At 31.6% G+C, this 24,781-nt stretch overlaps 1 protein-coding gene across 4 annotated transcripts in view; it reads left to right on the plus strand.

Annotated features, from left to right (window-relative positions):
• Positions 1–19,589: 19,589 nt before the first annotated feature.
• Positions 19,590–24,781, plus strand: part of LOC117177681 (TATA-box-binding protein) — a 139,808-nt gene continuing 134,616 nt past the window's right edge. Inside the window, exons 1-2 of one of the 4 annotated variants that reach the window (XM_033368516.1) lie at positions 19,590–19,607; positions 20,119–20,477. In XM_033368516.1, the coding sequence (XP_033224407.1) occupies positions 20,202–20,477 (276 nt within the window). In that variant the 5' untranslated portion in view covers positions 19,590–19,607; positions 20,119–20,201. The other 3 variants (XM_033368514.1, XM_033368515.1, XM_033368517.1) reach the window with 3 other exon arrangements.

Consider the following 24,781-nt stretch of genomic DNA (forward strand, 5'->3'; position numbering starts at 1 on the left):
TAATAAGTTATCTTAAAAAGTAAAAGTTAATGTAAAAGCGATAATGGAAATTTGACCCCTTAGTCGACCCTGCCTTAAGGGTTTTGGATCTATCTTGCAACCTCAAAATTTGATTTCCTTATTTTACTTGATAAATATTATAATTCAACATTTTTCACTTTGTAGCGATACTCATTTTACAAAGATAATCTTGGATTAAACTTTTCAGTCACTAAGTGTTAAAAAAAAACAGGAAGAAGTTCCGTATAAAGAAAATTGCCATCCTAATTCCGAGCATTTTCATTCGAATTTACAGGCAAAAGTTGGTGTTGATTATCTATGAAAAGAAAATTCTGCATTTGATTAGTCGAATCCAGCCTCTAGACCTTATTTCGAATTAAAAAAGGAGAAATTATTGATACTCTCCTCTATCCTGATCTGAGAAGTAGAGTTCCATCCGTCTACTGACTGTGGCTTTTTCAAATTTGGGTCTATTCTCTCGATAGTCAGCTCTGGTCGTTTAATTTCTTCTTCTGTTTTTTTTAAAAATCTTCTGTCGTATTTCTGACATTCTTTAGTTTTAAAACTTTCGCGCCAATGACAAGTATACGAGTACTGACTACGCCGCGCGGACGCATGCGCGGAAACATCTGCGCGCTGACACTTGTTATATTTTTAGAAAATTATAAAAATTACAATAATTTCGTTATTTTTAATGATTGAACGATAAAAGTAGACTACCAAATACCACTAAACGATTTTGGAGCGATTGGTGCGAACAAAATTTAAAACAGTAAAATTTTGAGGAGCTGGTTATTTTTTTCAAAGTTCCATATCATTTTTAATTTTGACCACCAAACATCAAAAGTGGTCTACCAAACACCATCAAACGACCACCAAATGATTCCATATGATAAAACTAGTTTTTTGCATAGTTGCTGTGCCAAATTCACGTCGATGCATAAAGAATGTAATTTATTACATGATTTTTATTAATTAATTACATGATTTTTATTAATTAATTACATGATTTTTATTGTACGAATTTTCAGAGAAAAATGTTCAAAATAAAAAAATCGCATTTTCATTTATTTCGGTACTTTGCAAGTTAGGTGAATTTCAAAACTGACAGCCAACTTATAATGATAATATATCAATTCATTTTTAAATGCATTTCTTTTCCAATGCTTTATCATCTTTTTTTATATTTTTTTCTTATTAAAATTATTTCACTTTTATGCAAAAGACTATTTTACCACTGTTGAAAACTTACGACTATAGGCAGTGTAAACATAACCTGCATTCCACATACCGGTCAATAAGTTGCTGATTTTCCACCTTTTTATACAATAATTCAGCACCTGGTACATCATTTCCATTCACTTTAACATTAAAATTAGGTACGATAGTGTACATTTTACCAAAAATATGTTCGCAATTTTTAAATGTCCGCGAAGTGTCATGTCGGCGCCTAAGCTTCCGCTCTTAAATGAAAAGCACTATGGAAAATAGTGAACCATTTGTAGTGCGACGATGCCGATGTGTATTTTGAAGTGGGAGCCGTAAATACACCAATGCCGTGGCGAGTACAGAAGAAAGTAAAACGCTGGGGGTATGTTAGCTCACTAGAGTCTAGATGCCTTCAAATCTTTTCAAATTTAAAAAATAAAGCAATAACCTTAAATTCGTCGACTTAATTCATACCTATTTGCTTGGTTATTGAAATTTTTTACTAAAAATACAATGCAATTTATATTTATCTATAGGAGAAAATATCATGTCTTATTATTATTCATTGAAAATTACTGCAAAATTCTTTTTAATCTGTAGAAAAGTGGAAATATATTTTTTATAAATGATCAATACACGGTATATGAAATTGAAGAAAAAAAGTCTCTTAATGACGATTTCGTAAACCGATGTTGTAGATTTAATATACAAATGTTTATTTGGGCGTATCGAAAAAAATTTATTTGCTCAAAGTTCTAATAAAAATGAAAATTTTCTTTTGGGAGTCAAAAACACTCCTCTAAAGTTTCATAAAAAAAATTCCTTCTCTCCGCATCGTAAGATATAGCTAGAAATCTCATAAACGAAGCAGCAATAATATATATTATTGTTACAAAATATTGCAAATACATTCCCATTAATGTATATCAAACACTATTTGGTCAAATAGTCGAGAAATTTACCGTGACTCAGAAAATAACGAAAAAGTCCATTTTTAACATTTCTATGAACCTGCCCAGGAAAAAAAACCGATAGAAAGCGAATCGGTTTGAATTGCGTATCTGTAATTTGTAGATTAAAAGAATAAAAATAAAATCGGTAGGTCACATTTTTAATTGGTCACCTGTGCACGGCGATTTAAATTTGTCATTCCACATTCGTCAAAATGCTGAGTGAATAGAGTTTAATATGACTAACAAAACTGAAATAATTCCTAGGAGCATTCTACGATTCATTAATGTGCATATGAATTGGTTGAGATTTAATATCAAATGCAGTTCTTAAAAGATCACACCCAATGGTAAAAATACGATGCAAACATAGCAATTTTCAATAAGCGTGAATCTGCCAATTGTACACTGAAAAAAATGGTATAGCTGTTGTAGCTCAAGATATATTGCTGGGGAGATATAGCTGAATGTGCAATAAAGTTTAGGCAGAACTGCAAACTAGATAGCTAAGATATATAAAACCGTTTGTCTCCAGCAGACAGAAAATGCGGGAGATGATAGCAGTCATGATCAAACAGCATATTTCCTATAATTAGTACAACAGTAACACCCGACTTTTCCGTGATTACAAGAAGCTCGTGCCTCGTGTCGTGTGGCTTGTGAGAGTTAAAAAATGAATAATATTACAGTAATGCAACGACAATGATGGAACCGATTATGGAAATAAGAGAGTTTTTGATTAGCTGTAACCTCCAAAATTATATTGAAGCTCTCAAAGGAAAATGAGTATTCTTTTATCAGTGCGCGTATAACCTCAAAAAAATCTTCATTTACAACTTTTTTTTCGATACGCCCTAGTGTACATATTGATATGTATTGATTATAACTAACTGTTTTCAATTTAAGATTTTTAGTAATTAAATCATGCATGTTTCTAATACATAATAAAGATTTAAGTATTTATATATATGATTGATATATTTTTGCGTCATTATACCTGAAGATATATCGGCCTATTAGCTAGAAAAAATTAAAGGCACTTCAGCCAGAAAACGTAGCTAGATAGGCTGTCAAGTTTAGCTATATTTTTCACCTAGAATATCTAGCTGAACCAGATTAGTTGTGAAACCTATACTTGTTTAGCAATAGAAATATAGACATTACAGCTAAATTTTCTAGATACTTCACCTATATCTTGCCTCCAAGAAAATTTATTCAATAGAGCTAACTATTTAGGAAGATGAAATCTAGCGATACTTTCTAGCTGGGATAGCAAGAATTCTAGGTAATATACCTAAAAAATTTTTTCAGTGTACGTTACCTCAGGCTGTGTTCAACTGAGCGGACTATGTAGATTGAAATTTTAAATAATTAATTATTTCGAATGAGAAGTATGAGGTAATAAATTTCAGTAGCTCAATGCTGATTGATGAAAAATTACAGAAATCCAAATTAAATAATATTGTAATATATTATGATTGATGCGACAATTTCTCTATAAATTCAATGATTATTTAGTTGTGATTCTCTTTTTACAGTATTCTCATTAGATTATCCTGTACAGGAATTATAATATTTACACTGAATTCAGCGCCTAAGACATTCAACTTTTTCAGTGCACATGCTAATGGCTGCAGGGAGTCCACGTGTTAGAAACAAACTCCGCATTTCGATTATATCCATTTGCATCACAAACAACAAAATGTTTAGAATTTCAATATCCGCATTTTTGGTAAAGGTAATTTCGATAAGATAAAACGTGAGTGTTAGTTATTGTAAATTTAAGATTCATATATGGTAAATGTGAAATTAGTAAATAAATTTTTAACATTCTGATGTGATGTGATGCAAATATGTCAACAAAAAAAGCTCAACAGCATCAATTAAAATGTCAGAAAATAAATAGTCTGTAAATAAAAATAGACTATTTGTATGCCAGGATTTTCTTAAAAGTTGCCCGTTGAACTATTTCTTAATAAATAATTTAAACTATCTAAATTAAATTTATTTAATTTCAATTAATAATTTTCTATCGGAATTATCCTTCCTCTATCAGTTAATGCTCATTCATAATCGTTACTGAATGGGTCCGAGAAAAAAATTACGTGGCCGATTAAAAAAGTTGATTTCTCATTCAAAACGCACTATAACCTATGGGCGGCTATCTGGAATTCCAGTGACAGATACGTAATTCAGAAGACCTCAAAACCCATTCAAATGTAAGTGAATGGATTTTTGTTTCCTGGGTAGCATTTATCGCGTCACGCAGTGCCATACTGATTTCCTTCCTGGATTCTTTTTTTGTTGCTTATATTATAATAATTTATTTATGTTTTTGTTGATTCACTTCTCACAGTCATACGTGTTGTGATACACTTGTTTTTAAGGTTAACTTAAGGCTATGTTTCTCCCTCCTAAGTGGGATGTATTTCGTTTCGAGGTTATTTATTGAACAAATTTTTCACTTTCTCGCTTCTTGAGCGTTCTATTTCTTGTTTTGCGCTTATTAGAATTTTTTTATATTTTTATTTTTCTCTTCCCGGAGTCGTAAGTGTTATCATGTATTTCCCTTTGAGGTCTCGCATCTTTAGTGTTCTATTTCTCGTTTAGAGTGGTATAGACCCACTCTTTGTAAAGTGTTCTAAAATTGAAGCATGCTAACAATCAATTATAACTCGAGAATATCGATTTACGCAAACCATTTTAAAAAATCAGCCATTTTAACATTCTAAAATATTAGAACGATACTCGAGAATAGCACCCAGACTTAAGTGTAAGACCTCCTTAAGCATAAGCTTAACCCGTGTGTTTCCACCCCGGTACCCGGGTACTCATCGGCATACGTTTTCTTAAATAACTTTTTTTCTAATAAAGATAGGCCGAATGTTTCTCGAATCAGCATTATTGAACTGATTCTCTATCGAAATTTGCATTGCACATATTTTTATAAATTTTTTAGCTTGAAATATCTTGCAATTAAAAAAAAAGCACGGTGGTGTCACACGGGTACCTGGGAACCCCGACAGAAAAAGCATGATTTTCATACAGTATATCATAAAATTAAAGTTTGTTATTATAGTATATGAAGTAAATATGGATAATTTTATAAATAATAACAAAATATATACATTTTTAATTGAATTTTCTTGAATTCTTGGACGTAAAACCGAGCCTCCTCGGAAACAAGAAATTTGCGATGTAGCTGCGCACGTTTTATATCTATTTCAGTACTACCAAGGTCACTGTATATTATTAAATTATTATATTCAAGTAGGAATACCTTCCTAGGATATGAATAATTAAATATTGATTGAATACACATAGTTACTTCAAGTTACAATGGACTTTTCACTACAATTTCATTGGCGGGGTACCCGGGTGGCAGACGCTTTTTTTTGGTGACAACACAAGGGTTAAGGCAGCGTTTAGATTCACGGACTGCTACCTTAAGAAAATCTCTAAAATTCGATCTTCGCTAAGATATCTGTTGAGATAGACATTCATAAACATTGCTTAAGACAGAATTACAATTTTTAACCAACAGATGTATTCATAGTCGAATAAGATAATCTTATAAGGTGACCTTAACCTTACTTCTCATTGAAAAACGAAAGTGTTTTCTATGTCAACATTTTTGTTGAATTGAGATCGTCTTAAATAAAATTTTATTGAAGAAAGTAATGGCTTTTTTGGGTTTATATAATATCGACATTGATGATGATATGGATATTAATTTTAATTTCGATGACGAAGTTATCATTATGCGTATTCCAAAGCGCTATATTCGTGATGTGCGAGATCCTTTGGATTTTTATTCAGAAATTGAATTTAAAAAAACGATACAGATTTGCACAAGAATGTACAAAATTTGGAATATTACCACTGATAGAACAAAATTTGGCTAAAATCAATAATCGTGGATTGCCAATTCCACCATTGTTCCAATTATTAATTTGTTTGCGATTTTATGCAACTGCAAGTTTTCAGGCAATTACAAGCTATGATTATTATGCATTCAGTGTAATTTATTATTAAGAATAAAGTGTTATGATAGCAAAATTTTTTTTCAACTTTTAATAAACATGTTTTACTAAAAGTAAAAAAATATTATTGTTACAGCTCGTTTTGAGTGATACAATGAGAGTATCACAGTCAACAGTTTCCAGAATAGTTTTTCGTATGAGCGTTTTACTTGCAAGTATAATTAACGACTACATTAAAATGCCCCGAAATCAAGAAACAAAATTGGAAAATCAGAGACTTTTTGAACATTTAGAGAGTTTTTTCCGATACAGCTATAACAACATTCAGAGCAGAACACGAATCATAGTTGAAGGGACTTACGGTGATTGGAAACGACGATTTGCTTGTTTATCAAGGAGATTAACAAATAAGCTCATTTGTTAAACTACAATTGTTGTGGCTTGTGCTGTATTACATAATTTGTCGTTGATATTCAGTGATAAGTTGCCAGATGACGATTTACCAGATGACCAGAATGAGGAACTTAACAGAGAAATACCTGCCCTTCAACCAAATTGGCAGCCCGCTGATGGTTTTGCATTTCGCGAAGCATTAGTAGAACGTATGTTTAACGGATAAGGATTGCACATTAATTTTGTTTGCATTAAATAAATATAAATTTTGACTTATTAGAAAGTAGACGAATTCTTGAAGATTTGTAATTGTAAAGTGAAATGACGAATTTTTTCGGTTAAATTTTTAAATGGTGAATTTTATATTAAATTGACTTTTTATAAAACAAGCGTAATTGTCAGAGATTCCAAATTTTAAATATAATCTATTCTAAAAAAAAGTAGCTTATGTTAAACAGACATCACTTATAATTAGTTTCAAAAAGAAATGTATAAGAAAAGAACATTACGTATTTGAAATTTAAAAAAATTTTATTTTTACATAAAAAAATTTTTATTTTATATCTTGATACTTTTGATTTTCATAATATTCAAAACTAGCGTTATACATAGAATATACATTCAGGGAAGCTCACGGTTAAAGAGTAATTTATGTAGTGCAAAAACTTGATATTTTCTTTAATAAAAAGTTTAGTTTTTAATGCTACAATAAAAGCAGCAATTGCACTCTAATGCACTTTCACACTAAAATACAGTTTACCTTTTACATTTCCCTAGTAGCACGAAATATTCCGAGAACATTCCTGGAACGATCCGCGGGAACCTTCGGAACGTTCCCTGAGCGTATAAAATGTTCGCAACTTGGGAACGTTCAAAGAATAAATTATCGTTATTGTTATTATTATCAATGAATATCCGATAAACCGTAAGTGATAGATCAAAATTAATGTCAGTTTATGATATAGATACCATATTACAATTTGGTATATACAGTATTCAAAAATGACACCTATTTTTACCTATCTCTTACGGTTTACGAGATAATTGTTATTAAAAATAACAATAATGAAAGGTTCCCCTCACGTCCCAGTGGAACGTTCTTGCAAAGATTCCATTGGAACGTTCCCAAGCGGGACACGAGCGGTGACATGCTGTGTCGCCAAGAACGTAACACGATGTGTGTACGATGTGAAGATGCTCAATATTCACTCAATGAGAGAGCACTGTGTGCACGGTTTTCACGACTGTAATTTATAACTCTAAAATGGAATAATTGTAGCTGAAACATGAAAAAGTATATACTAATTTCATATTTAAAGAGATTCTATCACACATATTGAACTATTAAAACCTCTGACCTTTTTTAAAGTTTTTAAAACTCTTTTAAAAACTTTTTTTTAACAATTTTAGTTGTGATTTCTTAATAAAAGAATAAGTGCTATTTAGTCTCCAGAACAGCAATTTCAAAAATATTTAAAGCCTTAATAATTTAGACATTTTAAAATTGTAGTCTTCAGAATATATTGAATAATTTCAAATTTAAAGCTATTTAAATATTTCGTCTGAATTTTGGAATGGAAAGTGTTCGATAATTTTAGACTGAAACTTCTCAAATTATTTAGTTACCAATGAAAATCATACAACTTCTAGTTTTATTTATTGTTTGATAATTTGCCCCCCCCCCACAAATTATTTTTTTTTGTAAGAAAATAACGCCTGATTTTTGTAAAAATTAACAAATATATATTAAAGGTTCACTGAAGGTCATTTTTGTTCAAAAAGCTTGTTCCTGAATAAATTAACTCTTATTGTTTCCGATTTCGTTCTGTCACTCAGGGTCATTTTCTGTGAAAAATATTGATTTACAAAGAATATTTGTCAAACAATAGAATGGATTTCTTCGCCCGAGGTGCAAACGTAAATTGTACTATAGTAAAAACAACTGGAAAAATTTAGACAAAAGTCAAATTTGGTAAAGAAAACAAACCTTTGTCGACCTATAAATACTAATTTTAATCCTCGAAAGATTTTTAAAAAATCTCTTCGAAACACTTTTATTGCAAATATTTAATTGAAGAAAAATATTTGTTATAAACATAAAAATAGCACAATTTTTACATACAATTCTTAAAATAAAAAAATCTGTGTGTCAAACCACAATCCAATCCGACTATTCTTTCAAAAGTTATCCGATATACAGACAACCACAATAACGACGACGTAGACGCCAGAGAGACATACGGATACCGATGCAAAAACTTGTTTTTCTGACTCAAGGAGCCTCAACACGTCGAAATTTAATGAAATTCGCAAAAATCATTTTTCGCATAAAACTCTTCTCATTATGGATGAGAATGTGATAAAATAATCATGGGGCCTTGAAAAAGTAGCGTTTTTCGCCTCTTGACTTTTTTCCATATCAAGCTTTTTTTGCTTCAAATGTCCATTTTCGTTTGGCTTTTTTGGATTTTGAAAATCCTTTAACTTTGGTAAGTTTGATTTCATCAAAAAAAGTTGTCAGGATAAATTGTTCATATTTTTTTGTACCATAAATAGCTGTCGATAAAATTTTCAAATTTTGAAAAAAAAGTAATAATAATCTAATAGTTGATGAATTGTTTTGTATTCTTCACATTCTACTGAGTCCACAACTTCACGCTTAGCTATACAGAAAAAAATTTACTTGAACCAACACATTTTTTAGGAAGATCTAAATTTTTTAACTGCTAGAAAAAATTTTCTTGATTGAAAAAAATTTACTTCCACCAATATCATTTTCATTCCTCAAAATATTTTTTTGAGCCAAGAAAATGAGTTTACCAACGATGAATTTTTTCTTTCTGTCTATGTAAAGCAGTAAAAATGGAAAATACCTTAGTGATTTTAATATATAAAACAATTATAGAAAAAAGTACGATAAATAAAGGCTTACTAACAATTTCTTCTACCGTCATATTCAAAGAAAATAAAGTTGGTGCCGTTTTATCAAATTTGGTGCAATAAGTGAAATCCCTGACGGACCGAAGAAACCGAATGTAGCCTCTACAAAGTACCCGCAAAGACTCGATTGAGTCCCCATTCGAATCCTTTTTAAAGAACTCAAAAAAACAGCAAGATCAACTTTTAAACTGTTGAAATTCGGACTCTACGTTAAATTTTCTATTAAAAACTATGCTAATAAATGATTGTTATTTGTACTAACGGTACATCATCCAGCCAATAAATTAAGGTGAAGGGTAATTGCATCAATCGTTTGTGGATTCTTGAGCTAGAAGTAGATAGAAGATGTACTGAACCTAAGTTTGATTATTTAAAACTCGCACTCATCTCTGAGTATTGAAATTAATTATATTTATTTTCTATTTGCAGTTCAGCATAGCCATGTTTCATAAGTTTTAAACATGTTCATTATTCCTAAAGTACATTCTTTGATTTTACTATACACAAATTACTTAACAAATATATAGACAAAATTTTAACAATTTTATAATATAATTATTTCTGTAATGTCATTTTAGAATGAGTTTCTGAAAAAAACATTTTCTAAAATACAGAAAAATCCCTAAATATTTCATTAATTTAAATTCAGGCAGATTAAATTTTTTCGAGATATCTTTTTGATAAAACCATACCATCAAAATGAATTAGAATTAATTTTCGCGGGTAATTGAATGCTAGTTTGGAAATCAGGTCCAGAGATCGCATTTTTCGAAAATATAATAAATTATAAAATAATTGGAATAACAATTTTAGCCTAAATTATTTTTTCTAGATTTATTTCTAATACAATTCTATCACAAACAAGACTCTAGTTTATTTTATTGGTTGAATAAACCAAATTTTAGGATGAGTTTCTGAGAAAACATTTTCGAAAATACAAAGAAATCCCTGAATATTTTATTAACTAAAATTCAGGCAAGTTAAATTTCTTTGAGATATCTTTTTGATAAAACTATACCATCAAAATAAATTAGAATTAATTTTCGAGGCTGATTGAATGCCCGTTTGGAAATCTGATCCAGAGATAGGAATTTTGAAAATAGAATTATTTCTAAAAAAATGGAATAACAACTCTAGCCTAAATTATCTTGTCTAGATTTATTTCTGATACAATTCTATCACAAACAAGTCTCTAATTTATTTTATTGGTTGACTAAACCAAATTTTATGATGAGGTCCAGAGAAAAAATTGTCTAAAATACAAAAAAAGCCCTGAATAATTTATTAATTAAAACTCAGGCAAGTTAAATTTCTTCGAGATATCGTTTTGCTAAACCTATGCCATCAAAATGAATTAAAATGAATTTTCGAGGCTGATTGTATGGAAGTTTGGAAATCAGATCCAGAGATAGCATTTTTTGAAATAGAATAATTCCTAAAAAAATTGGAATAACAATTCTGGCCTAAAATATATTGTCTAGATTTATATCTGATACAATTCGATCACCAACGAGTCTCTAATTCATTTTATTGGTTGATCAAAGCAAATTTTAGTATGAGATCCAGAGAAAATATGTTCTAAAATACAAAAAAATACCTGAATATTTTATTAATTAAAATTCAGGCAAGCTAAATTTCGTCGAGATATATTTTTGGCAATCCTATGCCATCAAAATGAATTAGAATTAATTTTCGAGGCTGATTGAATGAAAATTTGGAAATCAGATCCAGAGATAGCATTTGTTCAAATAGAATAATTTCTGAAAAAATTGCAATAACAATTCTGGCCTAAAATATCTTGTCTAGATTTATATCTGAAACTATTCGATCACCAACGAGTCTCTAATTTATTTTAGTGGTTGATCAAGCCAAATTTTAGTATGAAATCCAGAAAAAACATTTTCTAAAATACAAAAAAATGTCTGAATATTTTATTAATAAAAATTCAGATAAGAGAAATTACCTTAAGATATTTTTTTGATACTTCTCTATACCATCAGATTGAAATAGAATTAATTGTAGGCTAACCAATCTCCAGTCTTGGGATAAGGTCTAGAGATAACGGTTTTCCAATAATGTTCATTGAAATGAACCAGCTGAAATGCACAAAATCCATCTGAATTTTCTGATGTGTATTTCATCTATGATCGATCTGTGAAAAAAAAACAATGGAAATCAGTTATTAATTTCAGGAATAAAGTGTTAATTATTAAAATTATGAATAAGTCAGGATTGTTAAATAATTATTAAGTAATTATTCTTTAAATTATTACTTCCGAGACTGCCAGTAATAAATATACAAAACCACAAAACATTTCGTTGGTAAAGAATAATCAATCGAAAGTATAATAAACATGCCGGGCCGATCTGTCATTATGTCGAGGTTATGTTCGGATTCACCTTTTCACCCAAATCGCTGTAAGAAATTGTAGGTAATGTCAATTGAAAGTTTTCGCATGTAATATTTTATTCACTTTATTTGAAACATATCCTGTCTATTTATAACATACCTTTTTTATCTCGCAAATAAGCGTTAAACACTATTCACTCTTCGCCCACTAAAGTCGCAGAATATTATTACCATTTTATAGTATTTGTCAGTCAGCAGCCATTCCATAATATTATTGGCACAGAAGAAAACTGACGATTAATTTTCAGGTCACATGTCTCACTTCATTATTAATTAAACACTTTTATTATTTGTAATTACTATGTAACATAACCTATGTTGTTTCGATACTTGTATCCATTTGAAGTTTCGAACGCAACCATCGAAACTATGATAAACTCGATCCGAAGATGCACGGACTTGCCCGAATGGCCGATCCGAATGCAATTTTAAAGGCGCGAAATATGAAAATATCCCTGTGTAATGGCTTATCCCCTGCTGTTGTGCAATTCGGGTAGCATTCAGATCGCCATGTATGTAAGCCCCAGCGTGTCCACCCTGTATATTTTTTCCGAAGAATTTGTGAACGAAAGAAAGAAAACTTGTCGAATATCCGGGGTTTTGCGAGATCCTCGGCTCAATAAAATATTGAAAAATCAAAAAATTTGTCGAGGAAATGATTATTTTCCCGACAAATATGAATTTTGCGAAAGATAGAAACCAGCGGGTAGCAGCCGACAGGATTTGAAAGATTAGAATTGTTAGCTAATTTATTTTTTTACTCACAATTCTGACATAATAGAAGAATTCTAGAGATTCACGGCTCTTCCAAAGGGCCAGGTTTTGAAGATGATGTCCCCAAATTTTGCGAAATACGTTGCGAAATAGAGCAAAAAGCAGATAAAACTGACATGCCCTGTCTGTGTTTTTGTAACTGCATTTGTGATCAACCACCAGGCTAGCTGTTACCTTCACTCTATACGCGGAATCGGGGCGTACTTCGTTATCGTCCGTGGGTCAAGAATACAATTCTCAAAGGGGAAAACCTCTTCTGGGACATTGACTTTTTGATGAGACTATCATCAATCGATATTACTTCAAAAATAATAAGAGACGTGTCCCGGATTTGTTGTCCCTTGTAAGAACTATGAGCGTTTGTAAATTTTCCTGTGGAAAAGAGTCTGACTGGTAACCGCACGCGGGCGTGGGTTCGAATCTCTTTCTCAACTTTTTTTTTCGTATTGTAAACATGTCAAGTAATAATTTTTAATGCTTCCCCGGTGAATAAATTATTGGTTTGAAAAATACTACTGGGAAATAAATATCATGCAGACACTTTCCGAATAATTTATTTGTATAATCGTAATTTTTTTACATTTTTGCGGGTGATAATCACCATGGATTATCACGTAGCTGGGTGATGCAGTGTCCACTACAGCGACGGAAGAAATGAGAATCAGCCAAAGATTAGGCAGTTTTCAATTGGGAAATAAAAACAAAAAATGTGAATACAATTTCCTACAAGATATTGAAATGGTCTTTTTTTCAAATAACATCTGCAAACGCATAAATTTGATAAATTCTCATTTCTTCCTTCGCTGCAGTGAACACTGCATCACCAAGCTACGTGATAATCCATGGCGATTATCAACCGAAAAAATGTTTAAAAAATTACGATTATACAGCTATGTACGCTGAGAAAATTTTTTTTTTCATAGAAGCCATACTTTCTTGTTTCAAGAGAATATTTTGTTCAAAGTTTTCAAAGTTTCAGAGCTTTGTTCACGATTTTCTTCCAAATTTTATTGAATATAATTTTTTTAGTAAAAGAAAACGAGAACTAATTCAAGATATTATGGCTTTTTGTAAATTGTATTGATAATTTGTTACTGTTTTCTGTTAAGAAAGTACATTTTTAACCCTTGCTTGCCACTGGGGGTCCTATGAACCCCAACACCTTTTCTAGCTGAAATTTGAGTACTTTAGCTCAGGAGCACCGGGTTCTATGTCACAGTCGCGCATAGATTTTCAGTATTATCATGTACGACCAATAGTAATACTTTAGGTAAGTTTGGCTGTCTGTGGCGGCCATTCAAACTTTCCTGGGGGCCATGTGGATCCTAGTATGGCAAGAAGGTTCGAAATTCATTTTTTGGAGTGAATATTGTTTGGAGTATATAATGGCTTAAGAATTAAAAATAAATCGTGTAAACTCTATTACGAACGATTTTATTTATTTTTTAACATATACGAAGTGTACAACGAATATACGAAGTATACAATAACATACACAAAGTGCTTGTTCATCATGCCAACGTTCTGCTTGTGCTATGCACAGTGTTGTCATGTTTAATAATTGTGTCGATATTTAAAATAATTTCAATATTTTTTGTAAGTAATCATCTTATTTTCAAATTAAAAAAAAAAATTTTGTATGATTTTATATTTTTGTATGCTCTAATAAACTGATTTTTGATTGAAAATGCAAAGTTTATTTTTTCACGAAAATCGAACCTGCATTTCTCAAAATAAATATCTTTTTTACAATAGATAATTGAATACTATTTTATTATCATAGTGGCATACTAGTAGAAGACAACCCCAAATTTTTAGCTCCTTTCACAAAAAAATAATTTAAAAAACACGTTTTTGTGTGTGTAAAAACGGTCATTTTCCAATTTCACCAAATTCAGTCATTTTCTTAACATACTTAAATATTAATTTTGTCTATAAAACCTACACAGTGCTTTTAATCAACACGTCAAGAAGTTATAAAAAAATTTGCAAGTAAATCTATCAAGTAGTTTTGTTTTTATTAACAATTTTCTAGGCTGGGGTCCATATGAACCCCAGGTGGCAAGCGTGTTCCTCAGCAGAAGTACGACAAGCAAGGGTTAAATCAAGAATATAGATGATCTCGACTAAAAAGTTTTTGATTTTTGTATCAAGCCAATATTAGTTTTATAAAAGTCATTTTTTTCTAAGGGAATCATAAAGTAATATTTACCTTCTCAGAGATTACATTGGACGAGATGAAATCCTTTTCTATGAATTTCCATGCTTCGGAACTGCTTGAATATTCATGCTTCACGTGTGCATATTATTTTAAAATTTGTAGAAAATGTTTTTCCACTGGAGTAAAATTTGCACTTTTCACTTTTTTCGACATATTTTTTTCTGCTTTTTAATTGAGATACTTTTTAACGCCACTTTTAAAAAGTCAATTAAAGGTATATTTACACGTATCCTACTGGTCGCCAGCCAGCAGAATAGTCATTAGAGTAAGAGAGATAGAGAATACTTTTCTTCCTATTTTTAGCTCTCGGTGTCTCTTACTCTTATGATATTTCCTGCTGTAAATCGACTTTTAACTGTCAAAATTTAAGTATGTTTTAACGAATCAGATTATCGGATACATGAGAATTATTACGGAAATTGCCGAACATGCATATTAAGATAATCTTAAGTTTTGCCTTACTAAAGCTAATCTTACACAAAATAAGATCATGCTTGAAATTTTAAACTTACCAAAGATCATCTTAAAGTATATCTATGAATAAATCATGACTTAAAACCGATAAGGCGGTCTTCATGAAGGCAGACGTAAGCATTATAATAAGTTCGGACTATGAATAAGACCCTACACTTAATATCTCATACTGGTGGCACTCCCATGTACCTCTTTGAAGATAAATCAAAACATTGTACAATGGAAACATTTGTGATTAAATAATTCTAAGTACTTTACGTATGGGCAATTATTAGTAACCTTCAAATTTTATGCACTGCTTATTTTCAATAAGGAAATTACTTAATTATCATATTGTTATTTTATTTAGAAAGAAAATATATTTTAAACATTCTAAATACAGTACATTCGACTTTATGTGGTTTATTTTAATCTGTATAAAAATTAACAAGTATTTCTCCTCATAATAATTTATTATATGCGCAGTATCTGCAGTATTATTCTTTTTGTGGAAAAAATAATTAAATATAGTATGAAATTCATATTTTTACAATTATAAACTATTACCGCTTCACTGTAATAATTGATATCGCTTCTTTCAATTACAAAAAATTGTACTTCTATTATTTAAATTAATATTTTACGCATAAAAAAACTTTTTATGCATACATTTTTCATCATTTCAAAAGTTAATTTACAAGAAAATAAGCAGATTTAGTATTTCCGAGAATTTTGAGGAAGCAGAGTTTGGAAGCACTTTCTATCAGGGATCTGTAGGTTCATTTACTTTTAGTAAGGCGACCACCGCTAGATGGCACTGATTTGAAACGCAAGCCCTATCCATGATGTAATAGAGAAAGGTATGCTCCCTTGGAAGACGAATTTTCGCCCGGTTCTGCGCACTTCCAAAACGCCGCCATATTGAGGAATCCACTAATCTCAATATTTTTATCAATATTTTTCTATTCGCTCAAAGCTTGCAGGAAAAATGAATGAATCGTTTTGTTTATCTTAAATATGAACTGTATTAAAAAAATTTTCAACTATAGAATGTATACGAATGGAATAATGAAACATATGTGAACTGCAATCGTACAAAAACCATGCCGACGATGTTAATGAAACTGTTTTTAGTAGAACGGAATTTCGTAAATGAAAAAAAGACTAAATATATATTTTTAAACATATTTATTTCAACAAAATAAATATATAACAAAAAAAGTTAGTAATATATTTTATGAACTTATAAATATTTAAGAAATATGCTGCAAAATCCTGTTAAATGTCTAAATGTCTTTTTTATTTTTATTATCATCAAATCACAATAAAATAAAAAACATAAATAAATAAATTTGCATGACCACGGTTTCGGTACTCGTACAGTACCCTTAGCAAGGCAAGAAAAATTTAAGTGGTAGAAATTGACAGTACCCACGAACAGGTGCTCTCTCTTTGATACCTGAGAATCGAATGAAGGTCAGTAGGCCAATATGTTGTAAACCCAATATAAATATCTGTCACAATAACATCTGAAATAGAGAAAGTAAAAGAAAAACAGAATTCATGAAACAGCCACGTAAAATATAATTAATCATATTAGCATAACTTTTGTTCAGCCCATCCAAATCAATTTTTTAATTAATAGATAACTTTTTTTGTTTTTTTATATGAAGAATTTCCATGAATTCCCTCTTTCTCTCATTACTTTCACTATGCAAAATTTAAACATTATCCCCGTCAAACACATTAAAGCATCCATAGGAATTTTAAATTCCTCTTTCGTCTTTTCGTCAACTTTTTTTGCGAGCTTCTTAAAAATTAAATCTTCGCTTGATAAAAAGTTGCCATGAAAGTCGTTAAAAATTATTTTCAATATATAAAATGCATTTAGCATATATTGGGACTCTTATGATTTGTTTATAACTTTTTACTTTTGAATAATCTAGCAGCAAATACCAATGTAATTATATTACATTGTACCGAAAGTTTGAATTCCCGCAAAACTTTCTGATTAGTTCATTTCTCAATATGGCGGATTTTAGGAAGTTTTTTTTCATTGGTCATGTGCGGTAACACACCTTTCTCTATTACATCATGGTCCCATCGACAGATAGCACTGCGCCGCTGGCTACGGCTATCGGAACTAGAGCACCTAAATAGACGGGTATGTGCACCCGTCATTTTCGGTCCATGGAGTAGAGGGACTATGTATAAAACGTGTGCATTAAACGCGTTAATTGAAGCTCGTCTGTGATCAAATTAGCTTTTTATATTAATAAATAATAGTGTGAAAATGTTTATAGGCGTGCTAGGAAACGTGTGAATAAATATTTTTCTTTCAGAGTGTTCTGAAATGGGATGCGGAAGCTACAATTGTGAAGAATACATACAGCCTACACAGGTGCTTATTAAACGTTAGTGAATAACTTATTTATTTAAGATAGCAAAGAAAAAGTGTATTAGATCAAGTAAAACTAATGTATTACAAAGTATTGACAAATTGGTACACTGATTTTGTGTACATCATACAATGCACATATTATACAGTCTAAAGTGAGGTTATGTTTACCTACATATACGTTTACAATTTGAACGTAAATACGTCAAATAACTTCTCTGCATTAGTTTTACTAAGTCTAATAATATACTTTGTCTATGTTAATTTAAATAAATAAGTTATGTACTTACGTTTAATAAGCACTTGTGTAGGTTGTGTGTGGTCTTTACAATTACAGCTTCCAAACCCCATTTCAGAACACTCCGAAAAAAAATATTTATTCACACGTTTCCTAGCACGTCTATAAACTTATTCAAACTATTATTTATTAATATACTAGGTAATTTGATCACAGTCGAACTTCAATTCTTGCGTTAAATGCACACGTTTTATACATACTCACTCTACTCCATAGACTGAAAATGGCGGATGCACATTCTCATCTTTATAGTTCCCTATCGGAACTAAGGTATTATATTAGATGGGAACATGCAACCGCCATTGTGGTTCCCCGCTAAATTCAAAATCGCTAACTTGATATCGAATTTTTAAGAGATGAATTTTGGTGTAAAACCTAATTAAATAGTAGTGAATAACAAAATTAAAACAAAGTGAGCTGTAATATTTGAAGATAATAATATTATTAGAAATATGAATGTTTTTAAACTTTATAATGTAATGATCAATTGAAAAGAAAAAATGGCAAATTATTCTACTTACCGATAACACGTTGATTTTAACTATTGATTTGAAAGTATATATTATTTGAAATTAATATAAAAATGCATACATATAGTAGATAATGTTTTTATTAAATTGAAAAACAAACTTTTAACTTTCAGTTATAGTTCTCTGAAACCTAATTTCTCGATCACATTTAATATAGAGTCGTTATTTTAGTTGATCAAAATGCACCTAAAAATAAGATAAACGCATTTACATGATATAGTTTATTTATTTTAAAATTATTATTTTAAATTATACTCAAGCATTTTTACCAACACATAAATTATAAATAAAATTACATGTGAGTAATAAGTACTTACTTCGCATAATTTTGAATTAGAATTTGTTTCCCATTTGTCGCGTCTACAATTTATTATCCATTTTAAAAGTCTTTTTTTTTGTCCTAATGGAAAACGGTACAGTTTATATCCATCTTCGCTTCTATTTTGGCAAAACGGAACACTGCAGCAGACCATTTTGCTTATATTCTAAGCTTAATTATAATTATAAAATAGGACATGCTTATTGCATGGTTTCCCGCGAATTATCTAGGAACCAGAATGGCGGTTGCATATTCCTGTCTAATATAGTACCCTATCAGATCTGGACCAGGGAATAGAAAGAGAGCCCTTTTCTAAGGATGATCATTGGTTCTACTCATCTTCCAACTGCTTTCATTAGAAGAAGACCAACTGACTAATCATTAATCGCTATCCTAAGAAAAAGACAGGGGAACTTTCTCGATTCGTCCTCTCTTTCTATTCCCTGGACTACTTCCGAAAGTACTGTAAGTCGATGGTAAAGGTGCAGTCCCAAGAGAACAGAAAACGTCGGCGTACAGCAGAAATTTATGAGAGTGAAAGAGACAGAAGGATCTATTTGCCTCTTGCGCTCTCATAGGATTGCACCATGATCCAACAAACCATGGTCCCGCCAATTCGATGCTCAAATATGTTCGACTTGGAGTGAACCAACGCCCCCACCACACTCACTGCATTGGCGCAAATAGAAGGGGAAGCAACTGCCGCACTCGATCTAAGATGTCAGAAAGGTCGTTTGCACTAGGGTGCCAAATCTGATAAGTTGACTTTTTTTTACTTGCGCCTGGTAGGACCATGCTTTGTTGGATCATGGGATTGCACCTTAGTAATCAAAAGGATACATGGGATTGCCACCACTATGAAATATCATTGCTAATTCCAATTTTTTTTTTGGAATTCATTTTTTAATACGCTGTCATACTAACAAAATGGTGGAACTAAGCGTTTGCGTGACTTGAACTAAACAGTGCCCTCAAGTGGCTAGACCATGTAGTTATTAAATCATGGTCTACCGTTCTCTAGTTATTAATTAATAATAATAATAATAATCGTAAACAAAACTATCAATTTCAAAGATTGCAAACGACTTAATCTATGTAGAACCCTGTTGTTGATAATTCTTTAAATAAAAGTCAAAGAAGAAAGACAATATTTTGTTTCTGAGATACAACTGGGAAAAGTGTTTCTGCGACAATTTAAACGTGGAAAACCTCACCTCTAACTTACAATATTTGTTTACAGCTTTTAGTAAATTGGACAGCATACAGAAAAGTTTTAACCGAAGATAAGAATTGGTAAAAGCAGTATATTCATATTATCTTAAAATGGACCAAATGCTTCCAAGTCCTGGGTTTAGCATACCTAGTATAGGTACACCGCTTCATCAGCCTGAAGAAGATCAACAAATTTTGCCAAATGCTCTCCAGCAACAGCAACAACAACAGCAGCCCTCGCAACAATATCAGTTACAACAGTTACATTCAATGAGTCCCAATATGCAAAGTGGAATGTTGATGTTAACGCCACAAAAAACTATGCACACTTATGCACCAGCTCCGCCTTTTGCAACACCACAAAGTCTCATGCAGCCACAAACTCCGGTAATGATTTTTACATATTCTCATTGTTAACTTTTTAGAATGATGCTTTAGGTGTAATTTCTCGCTGAAAGGATTGCAGAGTAATTATTTGGAGCCTATCTTAATTATATTTTAATTCATACAATAAACGAACATCTCTTAAGGTGAAGTTCCCGACTGCTGTCGGGGGAAACCTCCCCGGGCCGAGCAACCACCATAGGGGGATGCCACGCCGGGTCCGCTAACTCGGCCTGATATAATTTAAGTACAATGAAAAAAGTGTTGATGAAAGTCGTTTAATATTTCCATTGATAAAGTAGATCTTTAAATACATGAAAAATTACAAGAACTCTCGACTGAGATTAAAGGTATTAACTGATTTTTATAAACTTTTTGTCTTAATTGTTTAAAAGTTATATCAGTGAATTGATCTAGACAATTAAAATTTAATTTATTAACATTTTACCGAATTTTAATTTTTCTCAATCGGCCCCATTGGGTTCCAGCATGGCGCAAAATTGTAGAGTGGCGGCCAATGCTCCTCCCTGAAAAGTGAGAAAAAAGTTTGGGAAATTCTGGTGTAGTGCATTGCAAGGAGGAGAGCACCGTTTTGATGGTGCGTGCAAGGTTTCGGGAACCAGTGTTCCCAACCCGGGTCATCTGCACTAAAACGCATGAGATGCATAAGGTGCTCCATTAGCTGTCGTTCGCGCGTTTATTTGAAATGTTAAATACAATTTTTAAAAATTTATTATTGTTAATAAGAAAGAATAATTATGTTTTAACATGTTCAAGTGGTACGTGGAAAGGTTTTAATATATTCTGAGAATTCACTATCGATAGAAAATCTCAGAATATTCTCTGGCGAAAAAGCCTGGTCCATTTCAGGCTATCTGCAGGCCGTATTTGAATAAGATAGTCTGAGAAATTTGGGTCCTTAAGAGTGATGCGACGGTCATAGAATGGTCCTATTGTATTCGTCACGTACCGGGCGGACAGTGTTATTTACAGTATTTGACCGTCACTAACCTGATTCCCTTTTTAAATTTTTCTTCAAATTATTAACTCTTTTTATTTGGTAAATTTATTCATTATACATAATTTATTGATATAAATTATATACTAAATGTGTACTATTTTGCAGTTTAATTAAAAAATGTCTGTTTTGGCGTATCTCATTCTATTTACGAGATACGTTATATTCATTCCAATTTTAAACATCTAAAAAAATGCAGACATCTGAAATAATCGAAACTCTTAGATTCCGAATTATTATGTTTTAGGCTGCCAACTTATAATTTTAGTAAATCCGCCCGCTTTGCGGGGAAATTCTCGTACCGCGCTATACGCGACGCTCGCTTCGCTCACAAGTTCGAGCGCGCCTAGGGCGCGCGACTGTTGGAGAACTTCGCGCTCGTTAATATATTTCTCTCGCGCTCCGCGCTCGGTCTTTGTATTACCCTCCACATTTGTGCACAGACCTGTTAAAAATAAAGGTCAAAGTATCGACAAAAGTAAATTAGTGATAGTGACTTCTTTTTTTTTAAAGCTCCTTCGGTTTTAACGAATACTTCCTCATCACGTATCTCGTGCTTCGCTCTGGAATTTGTATCTCAACTTGTATATCATTTCCATAAATGTATATTATTACAATTCATAACATGCATTAATGTTAATACAGACGTAGTTTCATTGTCTTTAAAAAAATGCGCTTTGTTTAAAAAAATTTGTTATTAAACATTTTATTGCAACTTCTACCGGTTTTTCAAAAACTGAATTTGCTCATTTCCAATTTTATTTTTACGATTTAAGCGTAGCACATACAGTCTACACATCAGCCTTACCTTTTTTAACTCCTAAATTAAATTCCTACTTCAGTGACCCACGAAACTTCAATTAATGAGGGTTTAGGGGGGTGGGGGAGATAAGTTTCTACCAAGAGTCATAGCTGATTAGTGTTTTATGCTTAGAGGTTCATCCAACCTTTGGCAGCGTGTGTTCGATGGGAGTTCTTATGATCTCATTTTCACATTCCCGGCCCACAGTGGAAACAAAATGACATTTTTGGTTCAAAATAACGTATAGCCCAAAAAATACTGAGCGATTTGAACTACAAAAAATTTGAAAAAAGCTGTTAAGATTTCTAAGGGAGCTGTCGAGCCTCATTTTTTAATTAGGTTTTCAATTTTTTATAAATAAACAAATAAGACGAAAAATGTCCATTTTATCTATTTGACGTTCTCGGTGCTCGCCAATAACAAGAAAATGGTTGAAATCGCCTAAGTTTCATAGAGCTATATTAGCTAAAGATGTTCCAATATTATATATTAAACAACAAAATTTTTGATGAACAAAATTATTTGTTAAAAAAATGTTTTCTGAGATTTTTCAAAATTATACGTTTTTTCAAGTTATATTGCAAGAAATTTGAATGGAAACAATAATATCTTAAAAAATGTTGTCTTAAGATTATAATTCTTTATATTATAAACAAATTTAATTAACAAATGCAGTAATCAGGCATTTTTCGACAGAAAATTCGTTTTTTTTTTCGATGAGTATTTTTATAAATTAGGAACTTTATGTTAATTCCAGCAAAATTCATAATTTGTTGATTAATATACGATTTTTCAAAAACAAATTTAATAAACAAATACATTATTCGAGCATTTGTTGACGGAACAATTCGTTTGTTTCAATGCCAGTCTTTTCAGTTGGGAACTTTATTAGTATTTCAGAAACATTCATAATAAGTTGATAAATTTTACAATTTCTTTAAACAAATTTATTCAACAAATGCTTGAATCATGCATCTGTTTAGTGAATTTGTTTAAAAAAAAATGTAAAATTTATCATCCAATTATGAATTTTGCTGAAATCATCATGAAGTTCCCCATTAAAAAGACTGACATAGAAACAAACGAATTGTTCCGTCAACAGACGCTCGAATAATGTATTTGTTTGTTAAATTTGTTTGTAAAAATCATAAAATTCATTAACTCATCATGAATGTTGCCGAATTTATTATAAAGATCTAAATGAAAAGTCTGACATCGAAACAAAACAATTTTTCTGTCGACAAATACCTGATTAATGCATTTGTTGATTAAATTTGTTTAAAGAAATCATAAAATTTATTAACTTATTATGATTGTTGCTGAAATTCTCATGAAGTTCCCAACTGAAAAGACTGGCACTGAAAAAACCGCATTTTTCTGCCGACAAATGCCTTAATAATTTTACGGTATAACTTGACAAAACGTATATTTATGGAAAATCGTAGCACCGGGAACGTCAAGTAGAACAAATGGCCATTTTTCTCGTCATATTTGTTTATTTATAAAAAATTGAAAACCTAATTCAATAATCAGGCTCGATAACTCTCTTAGAAATCTTATTTTTTTTCAAAATTTTTTTCTTCAAATAGGTAAAATTTGTGGACTGCACGAGAGAAAATCAACAGTTTCTCTCTGACCTATCTCGACTCGTCCAAGACCTTCCAGTTAGCTGGGTGATGCCCTCATAACACCTGATGAAGAATGCCCACCCATCACTACCGAGGAGGTGAAAAAAGTATTAAGATGAAGGAAGAACTATTCCAATCGGAACCAGATTGTATCAAAACCTTCTGGTGGAAGAAGTTTTCTTTCAACCCATCAGCATTTGGTTCGTATTTTCACCTTACATTTGAAGTAGGAAGAGCCGATTCCGGAGTGGTTGGTGGAAGGGCGCACAATACTGCTTCCGAAAATAGGCAACGTAACTGACCCGAAGAATTAAAGGCCAATCATTTATCTGAACACACTGTATAAGATATTCACAGCTATCTAAATGATAGGATTCTTCGGGCAATTGAACCTGTGTGTCAAAAAATGTATGAACAACGAGGCGCATAGAAATGCGTAGCGGGATGTCGGGAAAACCTGCGCATCGATAGATGTGTGCAAAGATGCAGCATTTTACCAGCGTGACCTATCGATGGCCCGGATTGATTATCGGAAAGCTTTCGATTCGACCTCCCATAGACTCATCATCTGTCTTTTGGAAAGTTTAAAGGTTCATCCGCAAATCGTAAGTGCATAGAAAGATTGATATCGCTTTTGAAAACCAGATTTACTATCGCATCTGGAAAAAATCGTATCACAACTAACAAGGTAACCCTTCAAAGAGGTGTCTTTCAGGGCGACACCATGAGCCCACTCCACTTTTGCCTTACATTATTTCCACTATCTCTAACACTTCGCCATTCCGACGGGTACTTTTGCGGCAAACCTGCAGATCGAAAGTACAAGGTCACTCATGTATTTTACATGGACGATCTTAAG

Source organism: Belonocnema kinseyi, chromosome 8, assembly GCF_010883055.1.
Source record: "Belonocnema kinseyi isolate 2016_QV_RU_SX_M_011 chromosome 8, B_treatae_v1, whole genome shotgun sequence".
NCBI classification, from domain to species: domain Eukaryota; kingdom Metazoa; phylum Arthropoda; class Insecta; order Hymenoptera; family Cynipidae; genus Belonocnema; species Belonocnema kinseyi.